The 25,279-nt window shown below is 39.8% G+C and overlaps 2 protein-coding genes across 2 annotated transcripts; both read right to left on the bottom strand.

The window, feature by feature from the left end:
• Positions 1–25,279, bottom strand: part of Erich1 (glutamate-rich 1) — a gene marked incomplete at its 5' end in the record, with an annotated part of 52,793,804 nt that overhangs the window by 28,575,061 nt on the left and 24,193,464 nt on the right.
• Klkb1 (kallikrein B1) lies at positions 1,662–25,061 on the bottom strand. 2 transcript variants are annotated; one of them, XM_087587477.1, is made up of 15 exons: positions 24,944–25,061; positions 24,272–24,330; positions 18,372–18,534; positions 16,267–16,373; positions 12,871–13,030; positions 12,370–12,479; positions 11,093–11,213; positions 9,729–9,838; positions 8,697–8,859; positions 8,488–8,600; positions 7,857–8,025; positions 5,911–6,086; positions 4,752–4,847; positions 3,105–3,244; positions 1,662–2,360 (listed from the first exon to the last, which is right to left on the bottom strand). In XM_087587477.1, the coding sequence occupies exons 2-15, from the start codon at positions 24,327–24,329 to the stop codon at positions 2,169–2,171; spliced, it is 1,878 nt and encodes a 625-aa protein (XP_087443603.1). In that variant the 5' UTR covers position 24,330; positions 24,944–25,061; the 3' UTR covers positions 1,662–2,168. The 2 variants fall into 2 exon arrangements, with proteins under 2 accessions (XP_087443603.1, NP_036857.2); NM_012725.2 differs by having other exon boundaries at positions 11,093–11,252; positions 24,944–25,006.

Raw genomic sequence — 25,279 nt, 5'->3', positions numbered from 1 at the left:
CAACAAACCTTTGCAGTGAAAGGTTTAATCTTCTTTAGGAAATTTCACTTTTCTGTTTGTCTATTTAACTTGCACAATAGTTTGTAAATGGCTAATTCTAAATATTAATCAGCTTAACTAAATGGAGTTAAGCCCATATGGTCCACTTTATGAATCACTGGGAAGCTGGAAATTTGTCTTACATGAGGATTACTGTCATCCCTTCCAAGATTGCTTTTTACTTTCAACTCAACTACAAGCCTGAATTTTATACAACACTTTACATCCAATGACATTCCATGAATTACTATTGCAGAATACAGTATCAACCGAACTCCAAAGGGTTCCCTGGGGGAGATTCTCATCAGATTCCGTGCCCTGTATGAGTACTGTGTGATAAGCCTATTGTTGGAGCTGCACACAAGAAGAAAAATATAGCCCTACAGGTCTTACATGCATACGTAGCCAAGACCATGTGGCAATGTGCCAAGAACCAGTCTTGGCTTGGAGAGGAGTTCCTGAGAGAAGGGGTGTTTGAGAGTGGTGAAAGAAACAACTCAAAGTCAAATGATGGGGTGCAAGCTGACAGCCTTATAGCCTGCTTAAAATGGCTCCCTAGACAGCTCTTTGTAAATAGCTCTTGGCTCTGTAGTCTGATCGAGATAGCTTTCTGCTCCAGGCAGCTCTCTCTGATTGAGAGAGCTGTCTCTACTTGAGACAGTTCTCTCTTGAAAAAAAAAAATCTAAAAGCTTTCTGGATAGCTCATGGGTTTTCTGACCAGTGTCAGAAAAGCTGCTATAAAAATTCTTGGATTTTCTAGAAAAAAAAATCTAAAATAGCAATATTTACTCTCTAAGCCGTTCTCTCTGGGTAGCTGCTAGAAAAAAATAATCTAAAAAAATAATTAGAGACCACTGTTCAATCTTTAGCTCTACACAGCTCATCCACATAGCTCAACATTTGTAGACCAAAGCCCAGACTTTTATGTATCTATCAGTACAGGCGTTTACTCTAGGTTCCCTTTTGATTAACCCATGAATCAGCATTCCATGACTCTAGACCCGTATATCTTAGGAAAAGACATCAGGTACATTTTTTTTAACATGGCAAATGAATTCAGAAATCTGCCTGCATTTAAAAGCATAGACAATAAGCTAGCTGAGTGGGACCCCCATTACCCTGGGCCTAAACCAGCTCTGTCCCAGGATGACCTTGAACTCAGGAATCTGGCTGTCTTTGTAAACACAAATAATAAACTTAGCTGGGTGGGATCTTGCCCTGTGATAGCTATTCCCCAAATCTCTTTATCTCTTTAACTCCTTCAGTAGTATCTTTCTGACAAGCTGGCTCATAGTGTAGCTGCCTCTGTTCTCTTAGGTCCATGGATCTCCTTATATAATTCAGACTGTATCCTTATATTTTGCATTGTAGAGAAATTATATATTCTCATGTTTCCCACAATCTTAAGGGCTGCCCTGACAGAGAGGATATTCCCCCAATAATCTAGGCAGAGAGAATACTTCCCAAAGGAGGAACTTGAAATTTATACAAACAAGCCTAACATCTAGCTGGTTTTGCTCCAGGGGTGGGAAACCCTGTCACGAGCTCCTTACTCATGACCATGCAGGACTCAGCAGCAATGGCCAGAAAGGTGGTTTATATGAAAAGGTGCTCTGTCCCATCAAGTCCAAGTAGAACATCTTTTTATTGTAAAGGAAATGTTACAAAGATCTCTTTTTCCCAATGGATAGAACCAGGTTTCTCAGTTCTTTGCTCCAAGTGGAAGAACAGCATCAGGTTCCAGTACACAAATGTCAGAAGTGGACAGAAGGTAACTGTGATCTGCTGAGGTCCAGAGTCAACAGTTACATGAGAATGGTTCCAAGGACAACTACCTAATTTCACTACCTAATAAAAATCCTTTGACCATTTTATTTCCAAACAGGCTTGGTAATCTTTGGATAGTTCTCATTGGCGTTCCTGTTGCTCAAGGCAGGAAGCACGCTTGAGCATGGCGCTGTCTTTAGCAACTGTGTCTACATTTGGACTTTTAATCCTATGGTAAGGATGCGAGGTAGACACCACTATCGACATTTTGCAGAAGAGAACTCTGGAGCTCTAGTAGGACTTGAGGGCAGGTGGTAAAGCTGGTGCCAGCTGGGCTCTTCCCCATCAGTACCCAGCCTCCTCATGCTGGAGATGTCTCCAGAGCTCTTTCCTTGCTGCTCTGTATCTTCTCCAATATCCAGTCAATGTACTCAGCAACTTTGGTGTAGACTCCTGGTTGCTCCTTGCGGGCACAGCCTTCGCCCCAGCTGGTGATACCCACCAACTGCCACCTTCCACTATGTTTGCAAACTAAGGGGCCACCGGAATCTCCCTGGATCACAGTGAGTAGAAAAAAAATGATAGAGAGCTATAACAGTGATGATTCAAATTAGGAGCCCCTTGTTCAAAGATAGATGTCTTTAACATTTTGCTATCATATTTTACATATCACACATGCAACTTCTCAATTTCTCTGCACCCCATTAGCCATGAAGAAAGTAAGTGGATGGTTACAAGGCCAATTTATTCCCTCTCCCGTTCTCAGATAAACCCAACAATTTTAGCATCTTTACCCAAAGTTCAAATAAATCTGTTTCCTTGTATTTTAGCATGACCATGTATGTAAAATTGTCCTTAAATATGGCATGTCCCTGTACTGACTGTGACACACCCGTCACAGTCAATACAAATTCTAACGTAACTATTATAAGGAACACATGATGTGCATTGTGTGTGTTTAGTTTGTTAAAGGCTGTTTAAAAAGTCTCCAGGTCTGGGGCTAGAGAGATGGCTCAGCAGCTAAGAGCACTGACTGCTCTTCCAGAGGTTCTGAGTTCAATTCCCAGCAACCACATGGTGGCTCACAACCATCTGTAATGGAATCCGATGCCCTCTTCTGGTGAAAACAGTGACAGTGTACACTCACATAAATAAAAATAAATCTTTAAAAAAAAAAAAGTCTCCATGTCACTTAACTCTGCAACTTCAAAACTGAAACTAATGAAATGTAACTTGGGAAATTTGCTTTTGGATGAGCAGTCTCCAGTGAACTATTACGTATTTTTCCCAGAGTTACCTTACAAGCATCTATTCCACCTTCTTTGTAGCCAGCACAGATCATCTGCTTGGTTATAACATAATCTCTATATTTTTTCTGGCATTCTTCATTTGGTACCAAGGGAATAGTTGCCTTTTGTAGAATATTTTGGGTCTCACCTATGAAGCAATCAGGAAGTAGCATTAAAGAGAGGAAATACAATAAGTAGGGGAGAAAGAGGGAGGGAGAAAGGAAGCAAGAAGTGGAGGGAGAGCAGGGGAGGGAGATGGAGATGAAGAAGCAATGATCTGTGTTGACTGAAGCTCCCCTATCACCCAAGCTACCACAGACTTGGTTTCTATGATCTCAGCCATCCTCCTGTATCAACCAAGGCTCTCCTCAGAAAAATATGTTGTTTTAAACATTTGTACCTTTAATACGTGGATGCTCTTGCCTTTCATTGTTTTATAAATTCAAATTATAACACAAATATACAATTTATGAAAATAAATCCCAAACATTTAACAGCAGAGAAGTATTTTGTTCTACACCCATTTCTATATTTCTTGGTTGTATGTATGTATGTGTGTATATGTATGTGTGTGTATGTGTGTGCATGTGCACACATGTATATGTGTGTGTCCACGTATTTGTAGCCAAGTCAACATAGTGAAAATGAGGATTAATTGAATACAGTACTAACTGGTTCAGAAAATATAAAGAAGACACAGCCAATCATCTCTTTTTTTAAAAAAATCACTCAAACATGCTATCTGGCACTCAGTCTAAAAGGAAAACATGCTTATTTCTAGAGAAATGTCTCAAGTCTTAACACACAGATCCCTTGATTTGAGAGCCACGCATACAACTGATCTATCCATAAACTCCGAGGAAGGGAAGGAGAAAAACTGGCCTCTACAGTCTCTCCCTTCCAAGTAAGGCTGAACCCCACCCTCTGTTTCAAATGCAGATAACAAATACGGAAGTGTGATATTGTCACCAGCACTGCTGTGTAAGAGTCACGGATTCTTTGAATTGTAGTTACAACAGAAAGGAAGATATTGTTCTTGTGCATAGTTATTTAAACATTATGGTAGATATTCAAACAACTTGCTAAGGATTACATTAATACAGATGTATGTTTATCCCTGTGTGAAATTCTGCTAAAAATAATGGCAATTGTGCTGCAATCTACTTGTCTTTATGAATCTATGTATTTTACACAAGAAGTTAACAGCATAATTAGAGGGAAAGTTAGATTTATTATACTACAAATATATATATTTGGCACTACTATACTATAATATATATATATATATGGCACTGTCCTTAAAGAGATGCTGGCACTTTGGCTATTCATAGCAAGGGAGAGCATAGTAAACAGGGATGCTGTGAGAACTGGGGATCAGATGAGCTTCAGTGGACTTAAGAGCACCATAGGGTTACAGTTCTTGATGCAGAGTCATGAAAATGATCTCTATTATGAGTAATATGTTTAATGGATTAGCTCATCAGTTTTTAATGCAAAAAAGTCATATTCTTGGGATCATTTTGGAATGAACAGAAAGGCCATGAGTAAGGGCTGTTGAATGGATCTACAGAAGGATCATGACTACGGGTTGTTGAGTGGCTCTACTCCATGTACCTTAGCACATAAGAGAGGAACATTCCACATGCCAGGCTTACCTCGTTCCTTTGTGTAGCCCCATCCAGTCACCCAGCAGTTGGTATAAATTGTATTTGTGTCAGCTTTGGAAGGCAGGCATATTGGTTTTTGGAATTCTGAAAGAAAATTTCATGAATAGATTTAGGCTAATTAAAACCATAGATAGGGATCTGAAAAATTAATATCTATCTTTTGCCTTATTCTTTTTCTACAAAGCAACAGAGCAAGAATGAGCCATGTGGGACTACACGGGAGGAGTAGGGCGAACAACAGGAGTGGGAAGGGCAAGAGAGGGTGAAGGGGGTGCATGCAATCAAAACATACCATGCCCATGTATGAGATATAATGAAACCATTGCTGAAACTAAAGAGTATAAAGAATGGCCCTCCAGCCATTTCTAAAGCCCATGATTCAAGGAAATTCTCACAGTTTGAATGGCATTTCAGAATGAAATTTCCATGGGGAAGAGGGACTCTTCAACCAAAATGTATTGGTAAACATCCTTATGCTTTGGTAAACCTACACTGTAACAGAATTCAGAAGCAGAGCAAACATAGCCATGCTGTCCTGGTATTTTACTTGAATATCTTGCTTAATTATTGCAAGAAAGCAATGAAGTAGTCAGCACACATACAGTGGATATTAGAGGTGGAAGGAAGAAAGGCGAGCTGTCTAAGGACACATGACTGTTAGCAGACACTTGCAGCTAATGGTATTGGCAGGCATTCTGTTTCTGTGGAGTGATGTGCCACCAATGGCAGTTCCATTCTTCATGTTCCTCCACTGTCAGCCCAGTGTCTTCTTAGGCACTAACCTCTAGTCCCATTCATGTTCATATAGTTGTATATTCCTAAGCCCAAGCAAGAGTCATCCTGCCAATCTTGTCAAAAGATACCCAATGTCCCCAGATGTCAAAATCTTCCCTATACCAACTGTTTCAATACCATACACTCCGTTGCACTCTGAGAAAGTAATGAAGCTCTTTTGCCCCCTTAAGTAGCAGCAAATGCATGGTAGGTCGTGGGGTTTTTACTTCCCAGGCAGCCTCATCTCTCCCTCAGCCCCACCAACCAGGACACAAAGACAATTGCTGCAGATCTGTCTTCTCGCTCAAATTGAACTGGAAGCTAACGCCAATACAAGTGAATTGTACAGTTTCCCCTTAAATACGCTGCATACCAGTATAATTCAACGGTGTCTGAAGCTTTATTAAGGCAATATCGTAACTGCCTTCTGACATTTTGTATTTCTGATGAATAATAAGCTCCTTTATACTTGAGAAAGGCGTTTTGTTTGTAATCTCTGACAGATTAAGAATCCCGCCATATATACGCCACACGTCTGGATAGGGAATCCTAGGAGAGAAGCAGGAGAACAAAGTAACGTTGGCATCCTTCCTTGCTCCTTTTTCTTAGCACATTTCTTTGAAGGGGAGGAGGGAGAAGAACGAAAACATTCCATATGACCTAGTTACTTTTTCTGGCAAGGCCACCTATTGTTGTTTACAGCAGCAGTATTGGACTTCGAAGATTTAGTTTATAATAAAACTTTGTCCATGTGAGACTCCCTTTTGCCTGAAAAGATAATTTTTTGTTTTTGTGTGTGATTACATGAAGCAGGCACACATATTAAACATTTACTGATGATATATTATAAAGAAACTTACTACAAGACAATTTTTGGTGCACAGATAATTTTACCACTTATCAGCAAATGCACATCTTAATAGAATAACGTGTTTATTTATGTCGACATACATAATTAAAATATGTCTGAATATTTGATACTATAAGACAAAGAACATCCTCAATGCTTTTAAGAGTTTCTTAATATTTTACTTTTATAACTGATAATGCTAAGAACACCACTTCACATACATATGGAGGACCAAATGATAGTCTTAGATTAAGGACCATTTAGAAAGCTTTGGAAACTCTAATACCCAAACCCAAGTTCATTCAATGAGTTTTTATGAAACAATGTTGAAAATCAAAGTTTAACACTGTACAACCCAAAGGCGACTGTGACAAGACACATTTTAATGCTTTTGTTCTTTGAAATTAAACTCTTATGTTTTGTAAGAGCAGAAAACCTAAGGCACACGTACTACAGACACCATGGTTCACAACATTACATAATCTTCAGTCTGATTGTCTTTAGGGTACCATCTGTTGGTACTACACAGCATGGTGGCATGCACAGTGCACAGTAAGCATGTTGTATGTTTACAAACCCAGTGGAGTCCTGAAATATGCACAGGAGAGGATTCTCAGAATGCCTCAGGTTTGTCATAACATTTTATTTTGATTGAATTTTGGTCAGTGTTCCTTCAGGATCCCTTTACTGTTTCTAAAATCTTTGAGGGGCTCATATTCAGCTGAACTGTGTCCATATAGGATTACAGAGCACAGTATAAAAGCTGTGGTTGAAAATACTCAAAACAAACTTAACAATTGCTTTATATTTATTACAAGTAAAAATACGGGAATGCTTCTGTGCCTTTTGAAGAAGCTTTAGGAGAATTAAGTTCAGTTTACCAGACCTAAAAGCAATTGCTTTCATTACATCAGAGCCATCAAGCAGCTGTAACGATTAAAATAAGCCCCAGTAGGAATTAAGGTTATTTTGTTGCTTAAAATGTACCTACATATCTTTTGAATTTTAAATTGACCATGTAAAAGATATATAAGCTAAATTTAAAATCATAATATTTTCTAGACAAAGGCTTGGAAACTTTTATTATCATCAAAACAAATGCCTCAGGGCCAAGGAGATGGCTAAGTGGGCAAAGGGCTTGCTTCTCAAACATGAACATTCAAGTTCAGAGCCCCAACACTGAACTAGGGCTAAGAATGTGCCGGGAGACAGAGGCAGACAGATCTCTGGGACTGGCTGTGCAGCCAGTCTAGTCAAAAGGGTTAGCACTAGACTCAGTGAACAACCCTGTCTCAACAAATAAGAAAAGCAAGCAGTACACGAAGATACCTGAGGCTAACCTCTTTATATACACATGTGCAGGTAAGGGTCCATACACGTGCATGCTCACACACACACACACACACACACACACACACACACACACACACACACACACATTGGTAAAATAAGATGGATCGAAAACTTACCCATCAAAGCAATGGGCAGCCGTCAGTATCCATTGGCGTCCAATGATGGACCCTCCACACATATGATTCTGAGAAACCAACTTTACTTGCAGGCTGACCTGCCATGGCCACTCTCCTAAAGAAGAGTTTGTTCCTCCCACAATACGTGCATTTATTTTTGTCGTACAGTCTGAAAAGTGTTGAGATGTGTGGCAGAATTAGACACAGATCAGCATTCCCTCCCTTTATCCAAGGAAACTGTCTTAGTTAGGGTTTTTACTGTGCGAACAGACACCATGACCAAGGCAACTCTTATAAAGACAACATTTAATTGGAGCTGGTTTAGAGGTTTAAAGGTTCAGTCCATTATCGCCAAGATGGGAACATGGCGGCATCCAGGCATGCATGGTGCCTTCATCTGAAGGCTGCTAGCAGAATACTGACTTCCAGGCAGCTAGCATGAGGGTCTTATAGCCCATACCCACAGTGACACACCCACTCCAACAAGTTACTCCAACAGGGCCACACCCTGGGCCAAGCACATACAAACCATAACAGAAACCATATAAACAATCCCATTATATAAGACCAAGACATTCATCACAGCAGTCAAGCCAGCCATGCAGTTCCATAACAAGTGAGCTTCACTCACCAGAGCTCTCCACAACTTTACACAGTCTCAGAGAATAACCAGAGCTCCCCTGTGCCTCATAGGTGATCCTAGTTGGAGAGCCATCCGTGGATAACCTTAAGGAACATTTACACCTGGAAAAAAATGAACAGTACAAAATTAAACCCACAGAGAGAGAAAACTAGAAAAAAATTACCTTGCTGATTATCGTTAAAGAAAGGTTCCCTTACCCCTCTGCCTTGCAGTCTTGGGGAAGCAATGAGTAAGTAAAAAACTGACAGCGGATGGTCTTTGTACAAGTCTCTTGGCACGCATCTGCTCCCTGCACGAAGGTCGCGTTCAGTTCTTCCCCTTCGAAGGCAACTCCAGAGTAAATCTTGAAATGGCAGGGTTCTGCACCACATACAAACACCAAAGGAGATATGACAAGTCAGGACATAAGGCATATTGGCAACGTTTCTAGGGACTTGAGACCCATTTCATTAACTCTTAGAGGCTCCCAAGATGTGGTACACCTAGTGTTTGTCAACTTGACATAAAAGAGTCACCTGAAAAGATGGAACATCCCTTGAAGAATTGCCTCCCTCAGGCTAACTTAAAGGAATGTCTATGGGATGTTCTTTGGATTAATGATGGAAAGAAGAGGGTCAGCCAACTGGGGGGCAGTATCCACTCTGGGCAGGTGGTCATGGGCTACTGATACACACACACACACACACACACACACATCATATGCACATGATGCATACATCATATACATCGTATACTTATACATCTACAACCTATACATATACACATACACACACAAACACACATACAAACACATACACATATACATACATCTACACATCATATACACATACACACACAAACACGTACACATATACACATATACATACGTCATCTACACATCATATACACAAACACACACACAAACTCATACACATATACATACGTCATCTACACATCATATACACATACACACACAAACACACACATACACATACATACACATACACATATATGATCAATCACAGGAGCAAGTCAAAAAGGCAGCATTTCTCTGAGGTCTATGCTCAGTTCCTGTCTTTGCCTCTGCTTGAGTTCCTAGCCTGACTTCCCTCAGGAATCGGCTATAACAGGGACATGTGAACAAAACACCTCTCTCCTCCCCAACTTGCTTTTGGTCATGGTATTTATTACAGCAACCAAGAACCAAACCAGGACACAAGTCACACGCCATCGAGGTTGAGTGACATTACCAGGGCGAGCTTTTCTGCAGGTGAAGAGACTGTATCCAGATACAGCATTTTCTTGAATAATAGGGGGACTTGGTCTTCCACTTTTAGATGTCTTAAGAAAACAAACATTCCTATTAAAAATAAACAAGAAAGAGAAAGAAGACAGCATTAGAAGCACTAGACATATTCTTTCTTTCCTTCCTTCCTTCCTGTACAGATTGGTTTTGTGTGTCAGCTTGACACAAGCTGGAGTTATCACAGAGAAAGGAGACTCCCTTGAGGAAATGCCTCCATGAGACCCAGCTGTAAGGCATTTTCTCAACCAGTGATCAAGGGGGAAGGACCCAGCCCATTGTGGGTGGTGCCGTCCCTGGGCTGGTGGTCTTGGGTTCTATAAGAGAGCAAGCTGAACAAGCCAGGGGAAGCAAGCCAGTAAGTAACATCCCTCCATGGCCTCTGCATCAGCTCCTGCCTCCTGCCCTGTGTGAGTTCCAGTCCTGACTTCCTTTGGTGATGAACAGCGATGTGGATGTGTAAGCTGAATAATTCCTTTCCTCCTCAACTTGCTTCCTGGTCATGATGTTTTGTGCAGGAATAGAAACCCTGACTAAGACCCACCCTTCCTTCCTTCTTTCCTTCCTTCCTTCCTTCTTTCCTTCCTTCCTTCCTACCTACCTACTTACCTTCTTTCTTTCTTCCTTTCTTTTTAAAGCAACTCTGTAAATTGTATTCTGAGAAATTCTCTTCAGTCAGTCAGACAACAAGACTCCAAAATATCACAGGGCTTAAATGTAAATGGAGCCACCTCTCCCTCCGGCAAAAAAAAAAAAAAAAAAAAAAAAAACCTAGTAAGTACAGACAGCCAGAGAAGAGGACAGAGGATTAAAGTCCACCTTCTAATTAGAAAAAGAAAAAGAGAAGGCATCAAAGGACTGTTGGTTTGGATTTATGCTGCCTGCGGTATTACGTCCACACGCATCCTTTTGCCGGCCCCAGGGTATACATAAAGGAAGTGTTGTGTAAAGATGAAGAGGTCAGACTAGACCCTAGATCAGGGTAAGCAGGGCTCGGATTTCTCACAAGATTAAAGGATGGATTGCATGAGCAGCTGTTACCCAAGCCAATCCTCAACCTTAATGCCAGTGAGAACGCTGCCTGCTCCCTTTGCCCCTGCCACTGTGGTCTGAGTGAATAGCGCGTTTGTTTTATGGAAGAAGGAAAGTGTGAGGATGAATCTGCTAATCTGCGAAGTAACCTGCACCCGTCTGAAAAGCATCCTGTTAAACCACAGGCTCCAGCGCTGTTAGGGAAACCAGCAAGACCCTTGCAAGCCTCTGCTAGGACCGGAAAAGGCTAAGAAGGGAGCATATGCTGCTGACACTCACCTCTGTGATTCCGTCTCCCACTCATTCGTGTAGAATGTGAAGAAGAGGCAGTTGGGATGGAAGGTGCAAACGGTGCGACACACGAAGGCATCGGGGGTGACGACATGGCTTACATTCAGGTCTGCAAAGGCAAAGTGCTGGAAAATATCCATGGGGCAACCTGTGAACTCAGTGGTGAACATTTCTCAGTGACACGATGTGGAGTTTGCTTGCTTTTCAACATAGAAACTAAGGTGATTATGACAATTGGTATTTGCAGCAGTCAGCATCCTGAGTTTTAAATTGCCTGTTTCCCAGTCCTCTGGCATCTGGCTATAGCTGCAGGGTGCAGTCTAAGATAAGCGCAGTATACAAAAGGGAACACTGTTGAATAAAGAGCCCTATCTCCTATAGACAAGTTTCCAAAAACTAGAAAAGGGGAATATTAAAATTAAATAGTTAATATATTTAAGCCATCTGAATGGCACAGCCTGGTGGGGACACATAGAGAAAAGAAAACACAAATAGGGAAAGAGCTATGTTGCTTCTGACTTCTCAGTCTTTCAGACAGAGGTCATACCACAGAATTCGGAAACCTAACACAGGGCCTGGTGTAGGGCCAGCATTCAGTATTGGTACTATTTACTATAAGTGGACTGGTCTCAGTAAATCTCACCACTGACACCTTGGTGTCCTAAATTTGAAGGCAACTGTCCGGGTAATTCATTTAGCGCTACCTCTGTGTGTGAAGTTACAGGGCTTGGTTGATTCACGACAATGTGCATATTTCTCTGGATACGGATACCACAGAATGATCTTGTGGTTTTCTTTATGGTGGAGCTTCCTCTTCTAATGATGTTGTTGTAGGCATATTATAGTAAAACTAGAGGTTACAGCAACAGAAATTTATCACCTTTCCTAGAGGCTGGAAGGCCAAAGCAAGTCTTCCTGGGTGCCAGTCAAAGGTTGGCTTGCTTCTGTTCCTCTGTTCTATGTCCTTTTCAATGTCTACAGACCACTGGTACCCCTTTGGCTTTCGGACTCTTGTTCCACCTTTCAAGTCTATCTACCTCTGACACTGACCTCTCTGTTACCCGCTTTATCATCTAAGAACCCCTGAGAGTGGATAGGCACATATTCTGGTAATCCCAAATAACTCTGATTGCAAACTATTTCCACGTAATCACATCTATAAAAAGGCATCATATTCCTGGGTCCCGGGGAACAGCATGTGGATGTTTCTGGGAACCCTTCCTTAGGACATCACAGACACAGAGGAATAATCGTCATCTAATTACCGATCTCTGAGAGAGCACAGGACTTCAGTGAGAATCCAGACACCAGGTTGTCCACTGGCTTTATACTGGTGGGCGTTCCACTTGAACTGCGCTTCAGCAGGCAACTCTTCCTGAGTGTCAACAAAAGATGTTATGCTTCCTTCCTTGAGGTGTGCAAAGGTGTGCAGATAATATTTGTTACCACAAAGGGGCACAGTTGGGCCATTAGTGATCAATAGACACTTTTCCCTTCTGCAAAGGGGACAGGCGGCTGCAAATGGAGTGGCGGACATCATTGTCTGACATTATGCCCATACATAGCTTACCAGTCACTAAACGAAGTTCACTATCTCTGGGAGGAAATTCCACTGAAATTAAGTATGTAACTAAGAAATTTAAGGAAGGAAGGGGCTCAGGACTGCCCACCCCTTGTCTTTGACTGGAGGGAAGCAGACTTGTCTTTTTCACTGCGGATGCTGATGCATCCTGGAATGTCCTCTCAGGGAACCATGACTCACTCACCTGTACTCTGGTCTGTGAAATGCTTTTGTAGCATATGTGAAAAATTGGCAGTGAATATTATTTGTGCACAGTTTCTGGCATTCTTCAATACTGTCGGTCTTAGATATATTAAAGTTGGACCCTCTCATATCCAGTCCTTCGTATATGTCTTGGTGGCAAGCTGAAATGAAACACAGAGAGACATTCGACCATATATATATACATACATATATGTATATATATGTATTATAATATATGTATATTGGACACAGATAAACTGCTCAGCCCTCGGAGTCATTTTGAAGGCTAGTATCCCATTTTTGTGACCACCCTGGTAAGTACAGGAATTAAAATGTTTATCACGTGTCTAAATTATCAAGTGCTGCTAGACATTAGCTCACCGCAGGTGTGCTTAACCTGACCTTTGCATTAAACACAGGTTATTCTGCTTCTTAAACTGCAAGGGATATGCAACAATTCAGAACAATACAGTTTCAGAAGAAGGCTATCAGAGGTATTGATAAACCAAGAAAGCAACCGTCCTGATAGTGTGTGACAGAGACGCAAAGTAATTGACAAATATCGAGCCTTTGACTTCTGAGTCAAAAACAAACAAACAAAAACCCCAAACCAAAACCCAACAACAACGAAACAAAAAAACAGACAAATCAACAAAATCACGATCTGCATCTATTTCTCTTCCTTCATCTATTCAGGTCTGATTGTGATTTGTGACTGTTAGTCACAACACTGATATCTGTGTCGAATCTTTAACAGATTATCTCAATTTATTTATATGCACAATGAAATCATTTTCCTTCTTGCTTTAAAACTTTCTTAAATTCTATTAACCACCATCACCACTACCACCACCACCGCAGCCACCGAACCCTTTCTTGTCCTTTCAAAACTGGCTGGCTTGGAACTCCTGTGGTAACCATGGGAAGCCCTGAGTAACTGTGAAAGGAGCAGGTGAAATCTGTAGTTTGAAGTCCGTAGCCATGTGAAGGACCAATGGCTCAGCCCCATGGGACTTCGGCAAAGCCTTCCCTGGGTCTCAGCAACAGTGTTTAGGAACTATTGACCAGTGTGTACCGTGACGTCACCTTCTACTCCAAGATGATTACAGACCAAGAGGAGAGACCAAGAGGGAGACACCCCTCTGTGACTAGTTAACCCCTCCACTGTGCTGTGTCTAATAAGCACTCTGGGGATTGGAGGTTCAGTGCTCAAAGCTCACACTGTTCTAGCTTCTCTGGACAGGGGTCTCTGTGTCTGTCCTTTCTTATTCTCTTGATGTTCCTCTCAGTTTTCCAGGACCCAAGCCATGCTGGATGTGGTAATCTCCCACTTCAGATCAGGCTGGCTTTGAACTTAAAATGTTCTTTGCCCCTGCTTCCCTAGTGCTGGGATTATAGCCATGCACTAGCACGCCAGTTTTAAAACGTTTCTTCAGTTTATTTAAAATATCCCTTCATTGAAGTTTATCTTACATGTTAAAAATAGTTGATTCTTTTAACAGAAATCAAGCCAAATTAAGCTCTTAGGTTTTGTTTTTAAGACAACATAATTAGATTCTTAGTTAAGCAAGCAGTGTGTGTGTGTGTGTGTGTGTGTGTGTGTGTTAGCACAAACAATATTCTATTGTACATAACTATAAGTTTCTAAGAATTGTGAAATTAATTTAAACACAGGAGACAGACTGTATATATAAACTAATTGAAAAAGCATTATGTTAGGGTGTAGGGGTGCTAAGCTCCCAGCAGTTTACAGGGCAGAAAATTGTAAATCATAAAAATGGGGTTCTTTTAAATTTGCTTCAGATAAGAAAGGAAATGAACTGAGGATTGGGATGAAGTAGTTACAAATAAAACATATTTTTAATGATTATCTGTAAATATTAAGCCTGCCTCTCAATAGTTTTTACTAAAATTGGTTCCTGCAAACATTTTTTAACTTGAAGATCTTTCTCAAAGGTATTTGGGAGAAAGTTGCAAATAAACTTTAGAGCCAAACTCAGTGAAGAAGGTTAAGCTAGGGGGGAGGGGGCATGTGACAACTAAGCAGCTTTGGAAAAGGCATAATGTTTCTATTTTTTTATATTTTGTTGTTGGTCACAATAATTAGACACAACATTTCATCAAATAATATGCAGCAAGTTATATTGGTATATGGGTTTGATCTTATAAGATAGAGAAGATATTACACCAGTGAAGCAGTATTTATAACTAAGCCATTGTCACCCTTCATTAACTCCCTAAAGCTTAAGTTTCAGACTCTGACTGTATATGTGGTGAGAGGGTTGTTGTTATTGGGGCAAAATGAGAACATTTGAAATTTGAGCCTACGGAATGAATGACGTTAAAAACAAAGCTAAACGATACAACCCAACTCATTCTTTGTTAGCACTTTCACTTTCTAACAGCCCCCATCGTTTTATTAAAACGCCCTCTTTGTATTAAGCCTTTAAGATGGTGTGGAAATTAGGATGTTGTTTCCTAGGACATCAGTTACAATGGTGGCCTGAGAGAAAGCTCTCTAACATCCTTGCATTTACACCCCTTGCAAGAAATAGTATGCTTAGCAAGATTGACAGAACTCAGTCCTGCAGTCTGGACTGAGTGACAAACAAGATCTCTTAAGCCAGCATTTCTGAACCTGTGGGTCATGACCCCTTTTGGGGGGATTGAAAGACCCTTTCACAGGAGTTGCCTAAGACCACTGGAAAACACAAATATTTATAATTATGATTCATAAGAGTAGCAAAATTATAGTTATGAAATGGTGATGTAAATAGTTTATGGTTGGGAGCCACCACAACAAGAGAAAGAGCTGCAGCGTAAGGACAGTTGAGAGCCACTATCTTAAACCCTTCTCAATGACCCTAGTGGGGGCCAGAACTTTTCAGAACTTTTTTTGTTGTTGTTGTGTCTGACTGCACCAACCTTGGCCATTACCATAGAGTACCATCTCTCCCAGTTGTAACCACCTAAATTGTCCCCAGAGAATACCAACTGTTGTTTGATGTGGAAAGGGCACAATCAGTTCTGGTGGTGACAATGACTTACTCTCCAGGGTTCACTTTGGGGTGAGATGTGTCCTGAATCTTATCTGAAATGTCTGCTATGGAACAGAAGACCTATTATCTGGACTACACATTCATTTCCCACAAATCTTACATTGTGTGTGAGTACTATAGATAATGGAAGCCCTTTAAGGCCGTGCATTACAACTGATAAAGACATGAACATTATCAGGAAGAAAGACCCCTCCTTAGGTCCATGATGCTGCTCCGTCTGTTATCTTTCTCGGTGTTCTCTTCTAAAAGTCCATCATAGTATAGACTTTCAGCAAAAACTACTCTGAGTTTGAGTGCTAGTAACATAAATTTAGTTGGAAAAAAAATCCACATCTTACCACTTAATTGATGGCCACACTGTTTTAAAGAATGACCAGAAATGGCCCCTGTCCGGTGTATTCTTGGCAAAGTCCCTGTAATGCTCTCTTTCATGAAGCACCCAAACCTGGTTTAAAAAAAAATCACATTTTAAAAGGGGAATAAAACGACAAATACACATTAAGAAATTATACAGCATTTTGGATATGTTAATAAATAAAATAAGGTCAGGAAACTAATTACATTTCTCGACATGTGCTGGAAAGGACATTCTTAAGACAAGTTCATACTATCTACAATCGTTGGTTTTCTTAGTGTTCATGCTTCGAGTGCAGAAGGCCACCCACATCCCAGAGTTGAGGATTATTTCATAGCTCCTCTTTCCAGAAGATAATCGGTTTTGGTTTTGGTTTATGTGGGACTGAGGAGGAAAGCCTGGGCTTCAGATATGTTCATCAAGTGCTAATCACTCAACAGCCTCGTTCTTCCCATTCCACTGCCAGCTTTTATTTAGTCTATTTTGAGAAAAGATCTTGTTAACTTACACAAGCTGATTTTAAAACCAATGATTCTCCTGTCTGAAACTTCTACGTTTTCTAAAATGGTGATTATTTTTATAAATATTGTAATTTACTTTAAAAAATTTGAATCAGCTAAGTTGGGTCTGTATGTGATATTCATCTGGTTTATTGATCTGGTAGTTTCCATATAAGGGGAGGTTTTTTCAATCTTCAATATCAGCTCGGTGTTAACTTTACTCTTTATAAGAATCCTAGGACCTAGTTCAAGTTTTAAAAAAAGTGAATCACACATACAGTCTGGGTTTTGGTTTTGTTTTTGTTGTTTTATTTTGTTTTGTACAGGTAAGCATGTAGAGATCAGAGAATGAGTTTCAAATTTCTAATTCTTAAATTCAGATAGACCGAAGATAAAAGTAATGTGTATGAAAATGGAAGGCAAAAATTTACATTTGACTATTGATCAAATGAAAGAAAATTAAGGTAAAATTCCGAACTATATTTCTAATATTTGTCCTTGCCAAAATTACCACTTAATGATACACGCACATGCATACATGCACATGCATGCACATACACAGAGAGAGAGAGAGAGAGAGAGAGAGAGAGAGAGAGAGAGAGAGAGAGGCTCACTACATATACCATTGAGGCTTGCCTGCTGGATTTCAAATCTATTATCAACAAAATTCCTGGTTTGTACATCTTCAACTTTGCTCCCCATAAATACGGTAACAAGTAAAACAAATATATTTCTTTATGCAGGTGAAATTTTCACCTTCTATCAGCAAGCAATATATATATATGATTAAAATATATATATATATATATATATTTGATAAAGTATAGAATCCTTGCGAAGTTCCATGCTTCCTTTTCAAATGACTACTGTAACTGGATAGAAGGTCCCTGAATTGTACAGTCTCTGGATCTGGTTAATTTGGGTGTGTGATTGTTTCATTTGTAGCATTTGTAGTAAATTATAATTAATGCATAATAAATCATGAATAAAACAGAAAATATATAAAGGAATGCTATTTAGTGCTGAAGAAAAATCAAATCACAAAAACTGTATGAAAATGGATGGACTTAGAATGTGTGATATTAAGTGAAGCCACATAATCTCAGAAAGGAAAAAACTCATGTTCTCCCTCAGATGCAGAACCTGACTAATAACATATTTATACACATAACAAGTGTACACGTGGGGACAGTATAGCGTGTTGAAAGTGAAGAAGAAAGCTAAGTATTACAGCGTGAGGAAGGACCCGTTCTTGTTACACGCTCTGTCTTCAGGCCTTGGCTGAAGCATCACTCCCTCCTATGCTGTGTGAACAAATGCCGTGGTCGTTTAGAATCTCCGTCTCTGGGTTCAGCACTCTAGTAGTTTGCATTGGAGAAAACCCAGCCTAGGAGCTTCTGATGCAATCAGTCTGTGAACACTCTGAGAACTATGACACCAATTTTGCATACGACAGGAAGCTATTTGAGAAACGTCTCACCCGGCAGTGATAAAACAGCACATCTTACCTTTTATCTGTCTCCTTGATTGGACTCACGGACATCTTACCTTTTATCTGTCTCCTTGGTTGGACTCACGGACATCTTACCTTTTATCTGTCTCCTTGGTTGGACTCACGGCAAGGAAGCTGAAGAGCAGGCACCTGGGGTGAAACGTGCACATCTTCTGACAGTGCTGGGCATCCGGGGTGTAGATGGCAGCCAGATCCCCACCTCTGAAGAAGGTATTTGCATACAGTTGTGACAGACACCCTGTGATATAAAAGTTGATTCCGGAGAAAGTGTAACCATTTTAGTAGAAATACATCTATGTTGTTTTTCCTTTTTATTTATCCCAATGACTACCCAAAGATATATACAACCACACAGGTAGAATGAAACATATGACAACTGTTTAAACAATACAGCACGCTATTTAAAGTCATCCTATGGGCCCCCGCGGGGCGTAAAAAAAAAAAATAAATAAAGTCATCCTATGGACATTTATGCATAAAATTGAATAAATTTATGCAATAAAATTTTTATTGCCTATATAATTTTACATAAAGTATCTGTTAAAATATATTTTTTCTGCCTGCTGTCTAACAGGCTGGGGAAACATCTCACCTTAAAAATGGAAATACAGCATTTTTTCAAAACGCTTTTAGGACAACAATCTCCCTAGATTCCTCAGCGCTTTAAGGGCGACTTGAGGTCAGGACTATTATTTGCATTTCTTTTTTTTTGTTTTTTCCTTTTTTTTTTCCATGAAGGAAGTCAATAACTGAGTCTCAGAGTTCAGATGTCATTAGTACCACACAGTGAATAAATATCCTCGGACATAAACTCATCCTTCCTGACTCACAATCCTTTTCTGTCCTTTTTTCCAGCACAGCAGGTGCTGTCCCATGATGCTGTTTACCCAGCCTTACTTAAATAAAATAATAAATATTGAGTACTGATTTCCTACTAGCTCATTTCTTAATAAAATTGTATTTGTAGAGACCCACATTCAGACATTACACACACACACACACACACACACACACACACACAGAGAGAGAGAGAGAGAGAGAGAGAGAGAGAGAGAGAGATGGGGGGAGGGGAAGAGAAGGAAGAGTCAGAGTCCTTAGGACACATAGCTCTGATGGTGTGTCTCCATCAAATCCCTCCCCTCAGAGCTGAGGGATTCCTGTGAAAGAGGAGGGAGAAAGACTCTAAGACCTAGAGGGGATGGAGGACACCAAGAAAACAAAGTCCTGTGATTCCACTAAGTCAGGCTCATATGAGCAGAGACTGAAGAACCAGGGCCTAGACAGGTCTGCACAGGGTCCTCTACATATATTTTATAGCTTTCAGCTGAGTATTTTTATGGGACTCCTGAATGGGTCTCCGATTCTTGTGCCTTCTCTTAGGCTCTTTTCCTTCTGTTGGGTTGCCTTGTACAACTTTCATGTGATGGTTTCTGTTTTATTATATTTTATTTTGTTGTGTCTGATTGCTATCTCTTAGAAGTTTTGTTCTTATCTAATGAGAGGCAGAAAGGGATTAGACCAGGAGAAGATGGGAGGTGGGGGTGGAACTGGAAGGGGAAGAAGAGGGGAAGTCATAATCAGAATATATTGCATGAGAAAAGACTCTATTTTCAATATAATGGGGAAAGGCTAAATAATTTTCAAATTATTACAAAAATGAAAGTAAGCTAACTTGAAAATAAGATACACTGCTTGTGCTGACTCACAACTCCATTATGTGGGTATCCTGCACCCCATATATCATTAGAGAACTGTCTTTAAATCCATTGAAGAATTCGGATTTCCCTGAAAAGATTCAGTTCAAATCATTTTACTTAGCTTTCCAACAGGCAGCCTGTCCATTTTCAGCAGTCAAGTTTTCATTAATTATGCAATACTCCAGTGGCAGTGTTGTCCATGTTGCCATTGTTTGTTAAGGAATAGCTATCTAGACAATACGTTTTTCAATAAGAACCGGAAAGTTAAGAGTTTCTATGTTCTACTTATATGGAGATCCTGCCACTGAGTCCAATTTGGATGAGGCAACCTTGCAATACTGTTTTTCTTCTTATCAGAGGGGTGTTGCCATGCCTACCTTCTTAAGTCAGATTTATATTTGGAAAGAGGAGATTTTCCTGGGTAATTGCTCCTAGGAATATATGTTCCCAAGTGTACAACCCAGGCTGTCCCATTTGCACAACACACTGAGTAGCAGGCCCAGTGCTGACAGTAGCTATAAAGAGACTTGCTTTTTTTTTTAATGTGTTAGCATCTCATAATTATTGAGCAGAGACTCCCTCACTATCCCATTGCACAGACACATACAAAATCACAAACCATCATCGAGTGGCAGCCTAGAAGTTTCTATCCTGCAGTTGAGTGTTGGTAAACTAACACGTGACTCAGTCAATGAGAATGAATGAGTCGAAACATTCTAACTGGAGAATGGATTATCCTCCTCAGTTGATGATGGCAGCAATGATAACGATGGTGAGCAGTAATGATTAGAACAATGACAGCCTTGTTTGCACAGAGTCTGTATGACCTAATTGATCTATAATGATGTCTTTCAATAAACTGCAGGTCCATGGACCATGACTGAGTTATTTAGTCATATTAAAAATGTACATAATCAAAAAGAAAGAAAAGGAAAAATTCCATAGATAAATGAAGCATCTTAACTCAAAACTCTAGGTGAGTGGCAGAGAGAAAACTGAGCCTCCACATGTTGTCCTCTCATCTCCACATGTGCTCCACAGCACATGTGTATATATGTATACGCATGTGCAGATATAGAGTAAAAATAAATAAATGCTAAAACTTTTAAAATTCAGCATCAGATATGAAAAGATAATTTACCGAATTAATAAAAGTAACTATATGTGTATAAAAGCTGCTAACAGTGCAGGAGCCACCCTTCCTAGATAAAGGTAGCTACTCTCTCTCATCAAAGAAGCCTCTCTTGGTAGCAAATGGACACTGATGGTTTGTATTTGCTCAACTCAGGGATTAGCATGATTCGAAGGTGTGGCCCTGTTGGAGTAGATGTGCCACTGTGGGTGTGGGCTTTAAGACCCTCATCCTAACTGCCTGGAACTCAGCATTCTGCTAGTAGCTTTCAGATGAAGACAGAACTCTCAGCTCTGCCTGAACAACGCCTGCCTTGGACACTACCATGTTCCTGCCTTGATGATAATGGGCTGAACCTCTGAATGTGTAAGCCAGCCCCAATTAAATGCTGTCCTTTATAAGACTTATCTTGGTCATGGTGTCTGTTCACAGCAGTAAAACCCTAACTAAGACAGACACCATCACAAAAATCCACAACTGGACACAATGCGGAGGTCAACATACTGTGGGGCTCCCAGCCCCAGTCGATATATCTACATCTCATATCCCAAACCTATGGCTCGAGGGATATCATGAAAGAGAACACAGAAAGGTAATGATAGCCAGAATATCAGGAAGTTTGCTGTGAAACAGTCCCTCCCAGAAGGGACCAGAACGATGGCAATATCAATGGATGTAGTAACATGGAAGGGGGAATTTCATGGGGCCCCACCTTAGACAAAGAACTATAGGCAGCTAATGACCTTTTGGAGAAAGAGAATTAACCTTTTCCAGAGCTGAGCCCACTTACTAGTTGTTCAATATGCACAAGCACACACAAACCATATACCCACAAACAAAAATGGACTCAACAAGTTGCATTCATACATCTCTGTGTACATATGTACATATGTAGCATTAATACTAAATGAAAAGAGAGGCAATCAGCTTCAGAGTGAGGGGAACATGGGAGAAGCTCAAGGAAGTGTTCCTAGGAGAAACTAGAGGGAGGAAAGGGGTGGTATAATCCTAGTGTCAATTAAAAACATTTAAAAACTATCATCATTCACAAAGTCAATACATACAAGCTACAGATTAATTCTTTCTAAACTAGAAAAACAAATACACGATATTCCACCTGATATTTCATATTAGTGATAATTTAGATAACTTTCTAAAAAAGAAATCATTGTCTAAATCTTTATGATATTTTAAGAATGTAGATAACACATTCTTTTTCTGAATTAACAATATAATCTCTTAGAAATGATATGTCAATATTAAATACATTTTATGTTAAAAAAACAAAATGTAAGAGTCTCAGACTCAGAACACTGGGTTAAACAGCCAGGTTAACAAAGATTAAACTTGAAACAATATTTGTGTGCTGGCTTTGTTCACAAATAAAAGAAAATCAATCAGAGCAGTTTGAATATAAATGAGTTTAACAGTTCAGAAACCCATGTGTCCACAGCCAATGGCTTATGGAGCACTAGACACTGCTCAGGAATGGCATCCATGCACAGTGTGTCAGCGTTGATTTACTCTATTGTGTGATGCTGCCTTCATCTCAAGATGCACACTAGTAAGGCAGGACCAGCAGCTCAAGTTGAGTTGGAAATAAAAATAAATCTGAGCCTTTTTCTAAGTCTGAGAAAAAGCCTGTTACAAGACTAGCTCTGGTCAGGTCATCACACCAGCACTGTCTGCAGTTCTGGTCTGACTGCAGCAGGAGAATCATCTCCAGTACCATGTGGGCCATCCGTTGGAGATGGTTCCTCAGGAAGAAATCTGGATGCTATTTTAGAACGGTGATCCTACGCCAGACTACAAAGTAACAGATGCCTGTTAGGGCTCACTCTAACTGGGATGGTTGAACACTCCCACATGCTCGTAGGGAAAACCAAACAGAGGATGCCTTTCTGGAAGCTAATACCATAATGCATGCCATAAAACCTTCAAAGGTATTCACATGTTTGTATCTAAAAATTTTTATTTCTAAAATTTGAATCAGTAGAAATAATTGAATGTGTGCATAGAATGTCACATGCATACAGAATAGCGTGAAGAAGAACGAATGACAAAAGTGCTTGTTTGTGTTAACATTAGCTATAAATAGCAAAGGTAAGTCAAAAATGATTTGTCATTAATAGTCATAATTTCTCATTAAAATTATTATTCACGAATAACACTTTTATACAACAGATTCATGCAGAAAAATAAGAAAGACTAAAGAAAAGCAAGCAATCATTATTTTGTACTTTAGGACTATGTAAAGTACTTGTTCTCAAGTATTAAATGTATTTCCATGTCTCACGTTCCTGTCATGATCGTAAATTTTATAGCCATGGCCCATAGCATCTCTGACTACCACTGCTCGTGTTTAATTGGTTTGATCATGGCAGTAGTTGTGGCACAGAAAAGCAGTTACAGTTGATGGGCCAGATGGAGGGAGCAGAGAGGGAAAACAATGAGTTTACCCAGAGAAATGGCTTCTATTGACAAGGATAAGCTCATCTTTGCCAAATACTTGAGAGTCAAGATCAGCCCTTGAGGTGTGGCTAGACAAAGTCAGCTTTGATCGGAATACTATGATATGCCCAGGGAAATCTCACTCTATAATGACTATTGAGAAGGGGGTGTCCAGGGCCATGCTCACATTCTGAACCGTAATGGAATTCACAGAGAAAGAACACTGACATCTAGTGTTAAAGCTGTCCATCCACACTACCAAAGGGTTACTACACTCATTAAATCCAAAGCAGGTGTTTTCAGTTCAGAAATGGCTCTCTATGCCTTATATTAAAAATACCATATACTAATCAGAAGCTTGGATTGGACTCAATCATTATGCAATATCTGATATTCTTTCCGATTTTCAGGTAGAGTTTTTATTTAGAGGGCTGGTAATAAACACAAGCAAATCTTTGGGGTGGGAGGACTCTGCTAGAGAGAAATCTTGATACAGAAATTTCTGCTAGCAGAAGCATTGAAGCTTCTAAGTTCCCCCCCCACCCCGTTCTGTGTCAGGAGTAATGTATCTAAGGAGAGGTTCTTGCCTTGGACTATCAGCAGCTGCCTTCTTCCCCAAAGCTTTTAAAGGCTTTCTCCAGGAGTGGTATAGTTTCACACACTAACTTAATTTGAACTCCCAGGCTAATACTTACCACAGGAAACTGTAGCGAACAAGGAAACAAAATAACCCACTTGTTTGAATAAAATCATCCTTTGAAAGAAAAAAATAAATTTAGCTACTACTAGGTTGAGATCATGTTTACCATGTATTTAATAGACAATTTAATTTAATGTACACTTCACCTTTTTGGTAAATGTCTAAATTGCAAATCACAACACATAATCACCAGGAGAAAGAGGATTTGGAGGAGGGGACATTTTGGATATAGAAAATTAAAATATTTATCATGCTCCCCAAGATACAAATTGAGACCTCTAGACTACAATTAGTGTGTATTAGTGTATTTATTGTTAATTTTGAAGAATTATTTCTATTAATTTTGTAAAGAGAGTTGATACAAATAATTAAACACTTATTAAATTTCTAGATTTATGCAAAATTATTATGAATGAGTACAATAATATCACCCACAACCCCCACATAAAGAGCATCTTTGAAAAGAATCAAAAGCTTATCCTTGGCTTTAAAATATTTTACATTAATATAGCTGTACAAAGAAAAACAATTCCTTGTAGATTTTCTAAACCCTCAGGAAATTAGTGCATTACACCAATAGACTTTTTCATGCAGATATAGTTATACTTTTTTAAAAAAATAAATTCCTAAGACATAGGCTACAATGAGAATGGTGGAGAGTAGCTACCTGGAAGGATGGTTGCTTTGTGCTGCTGGAGGAGAAGGAGTCTTCACATGAAGCTAGTCTTCAAGCTCTCCGAATATGGCACTGAGGTTGGTCTCTGCTTGGCTCCAGTGTTGACACTGGGCTTCTGGCATCAGTGTCTTCTGTTTGACCTGTCAATACAGTCCATGGACCTTCCAGTCCAGGTTCAAGTACTTAATATGTTACCGATTCCAGAAAGTCATGTAAACACCATGACAAAATTGGAATCTCCACCACGCATCCCTTTGCAGAAGAATCCATGGGAACAATTCCCCATGCCTTTCCAAGTGTTAAGAAAGCCAGATGATAGGTTACAGC

Source organism: Rattus norvegicus, chromosome 16, assembly GCF_021556685.1.
Source record: "Rattus norvegicus strain SHRSP/BbbUtx chromosome 16, alternate assembly SHRSP_T2T, whole genome shotgun sequence".
NCBI lineage: Eukaryota > Metazoa > Chordata > Mammalia > Rodentia > Muridae > Rattus > Rattus norvegicus.
The sequence above is the reverse complement of the archived record's forward strand: the minus strand, read 5'-3'. Positions and strand labels throughout refer to the sequence as shown.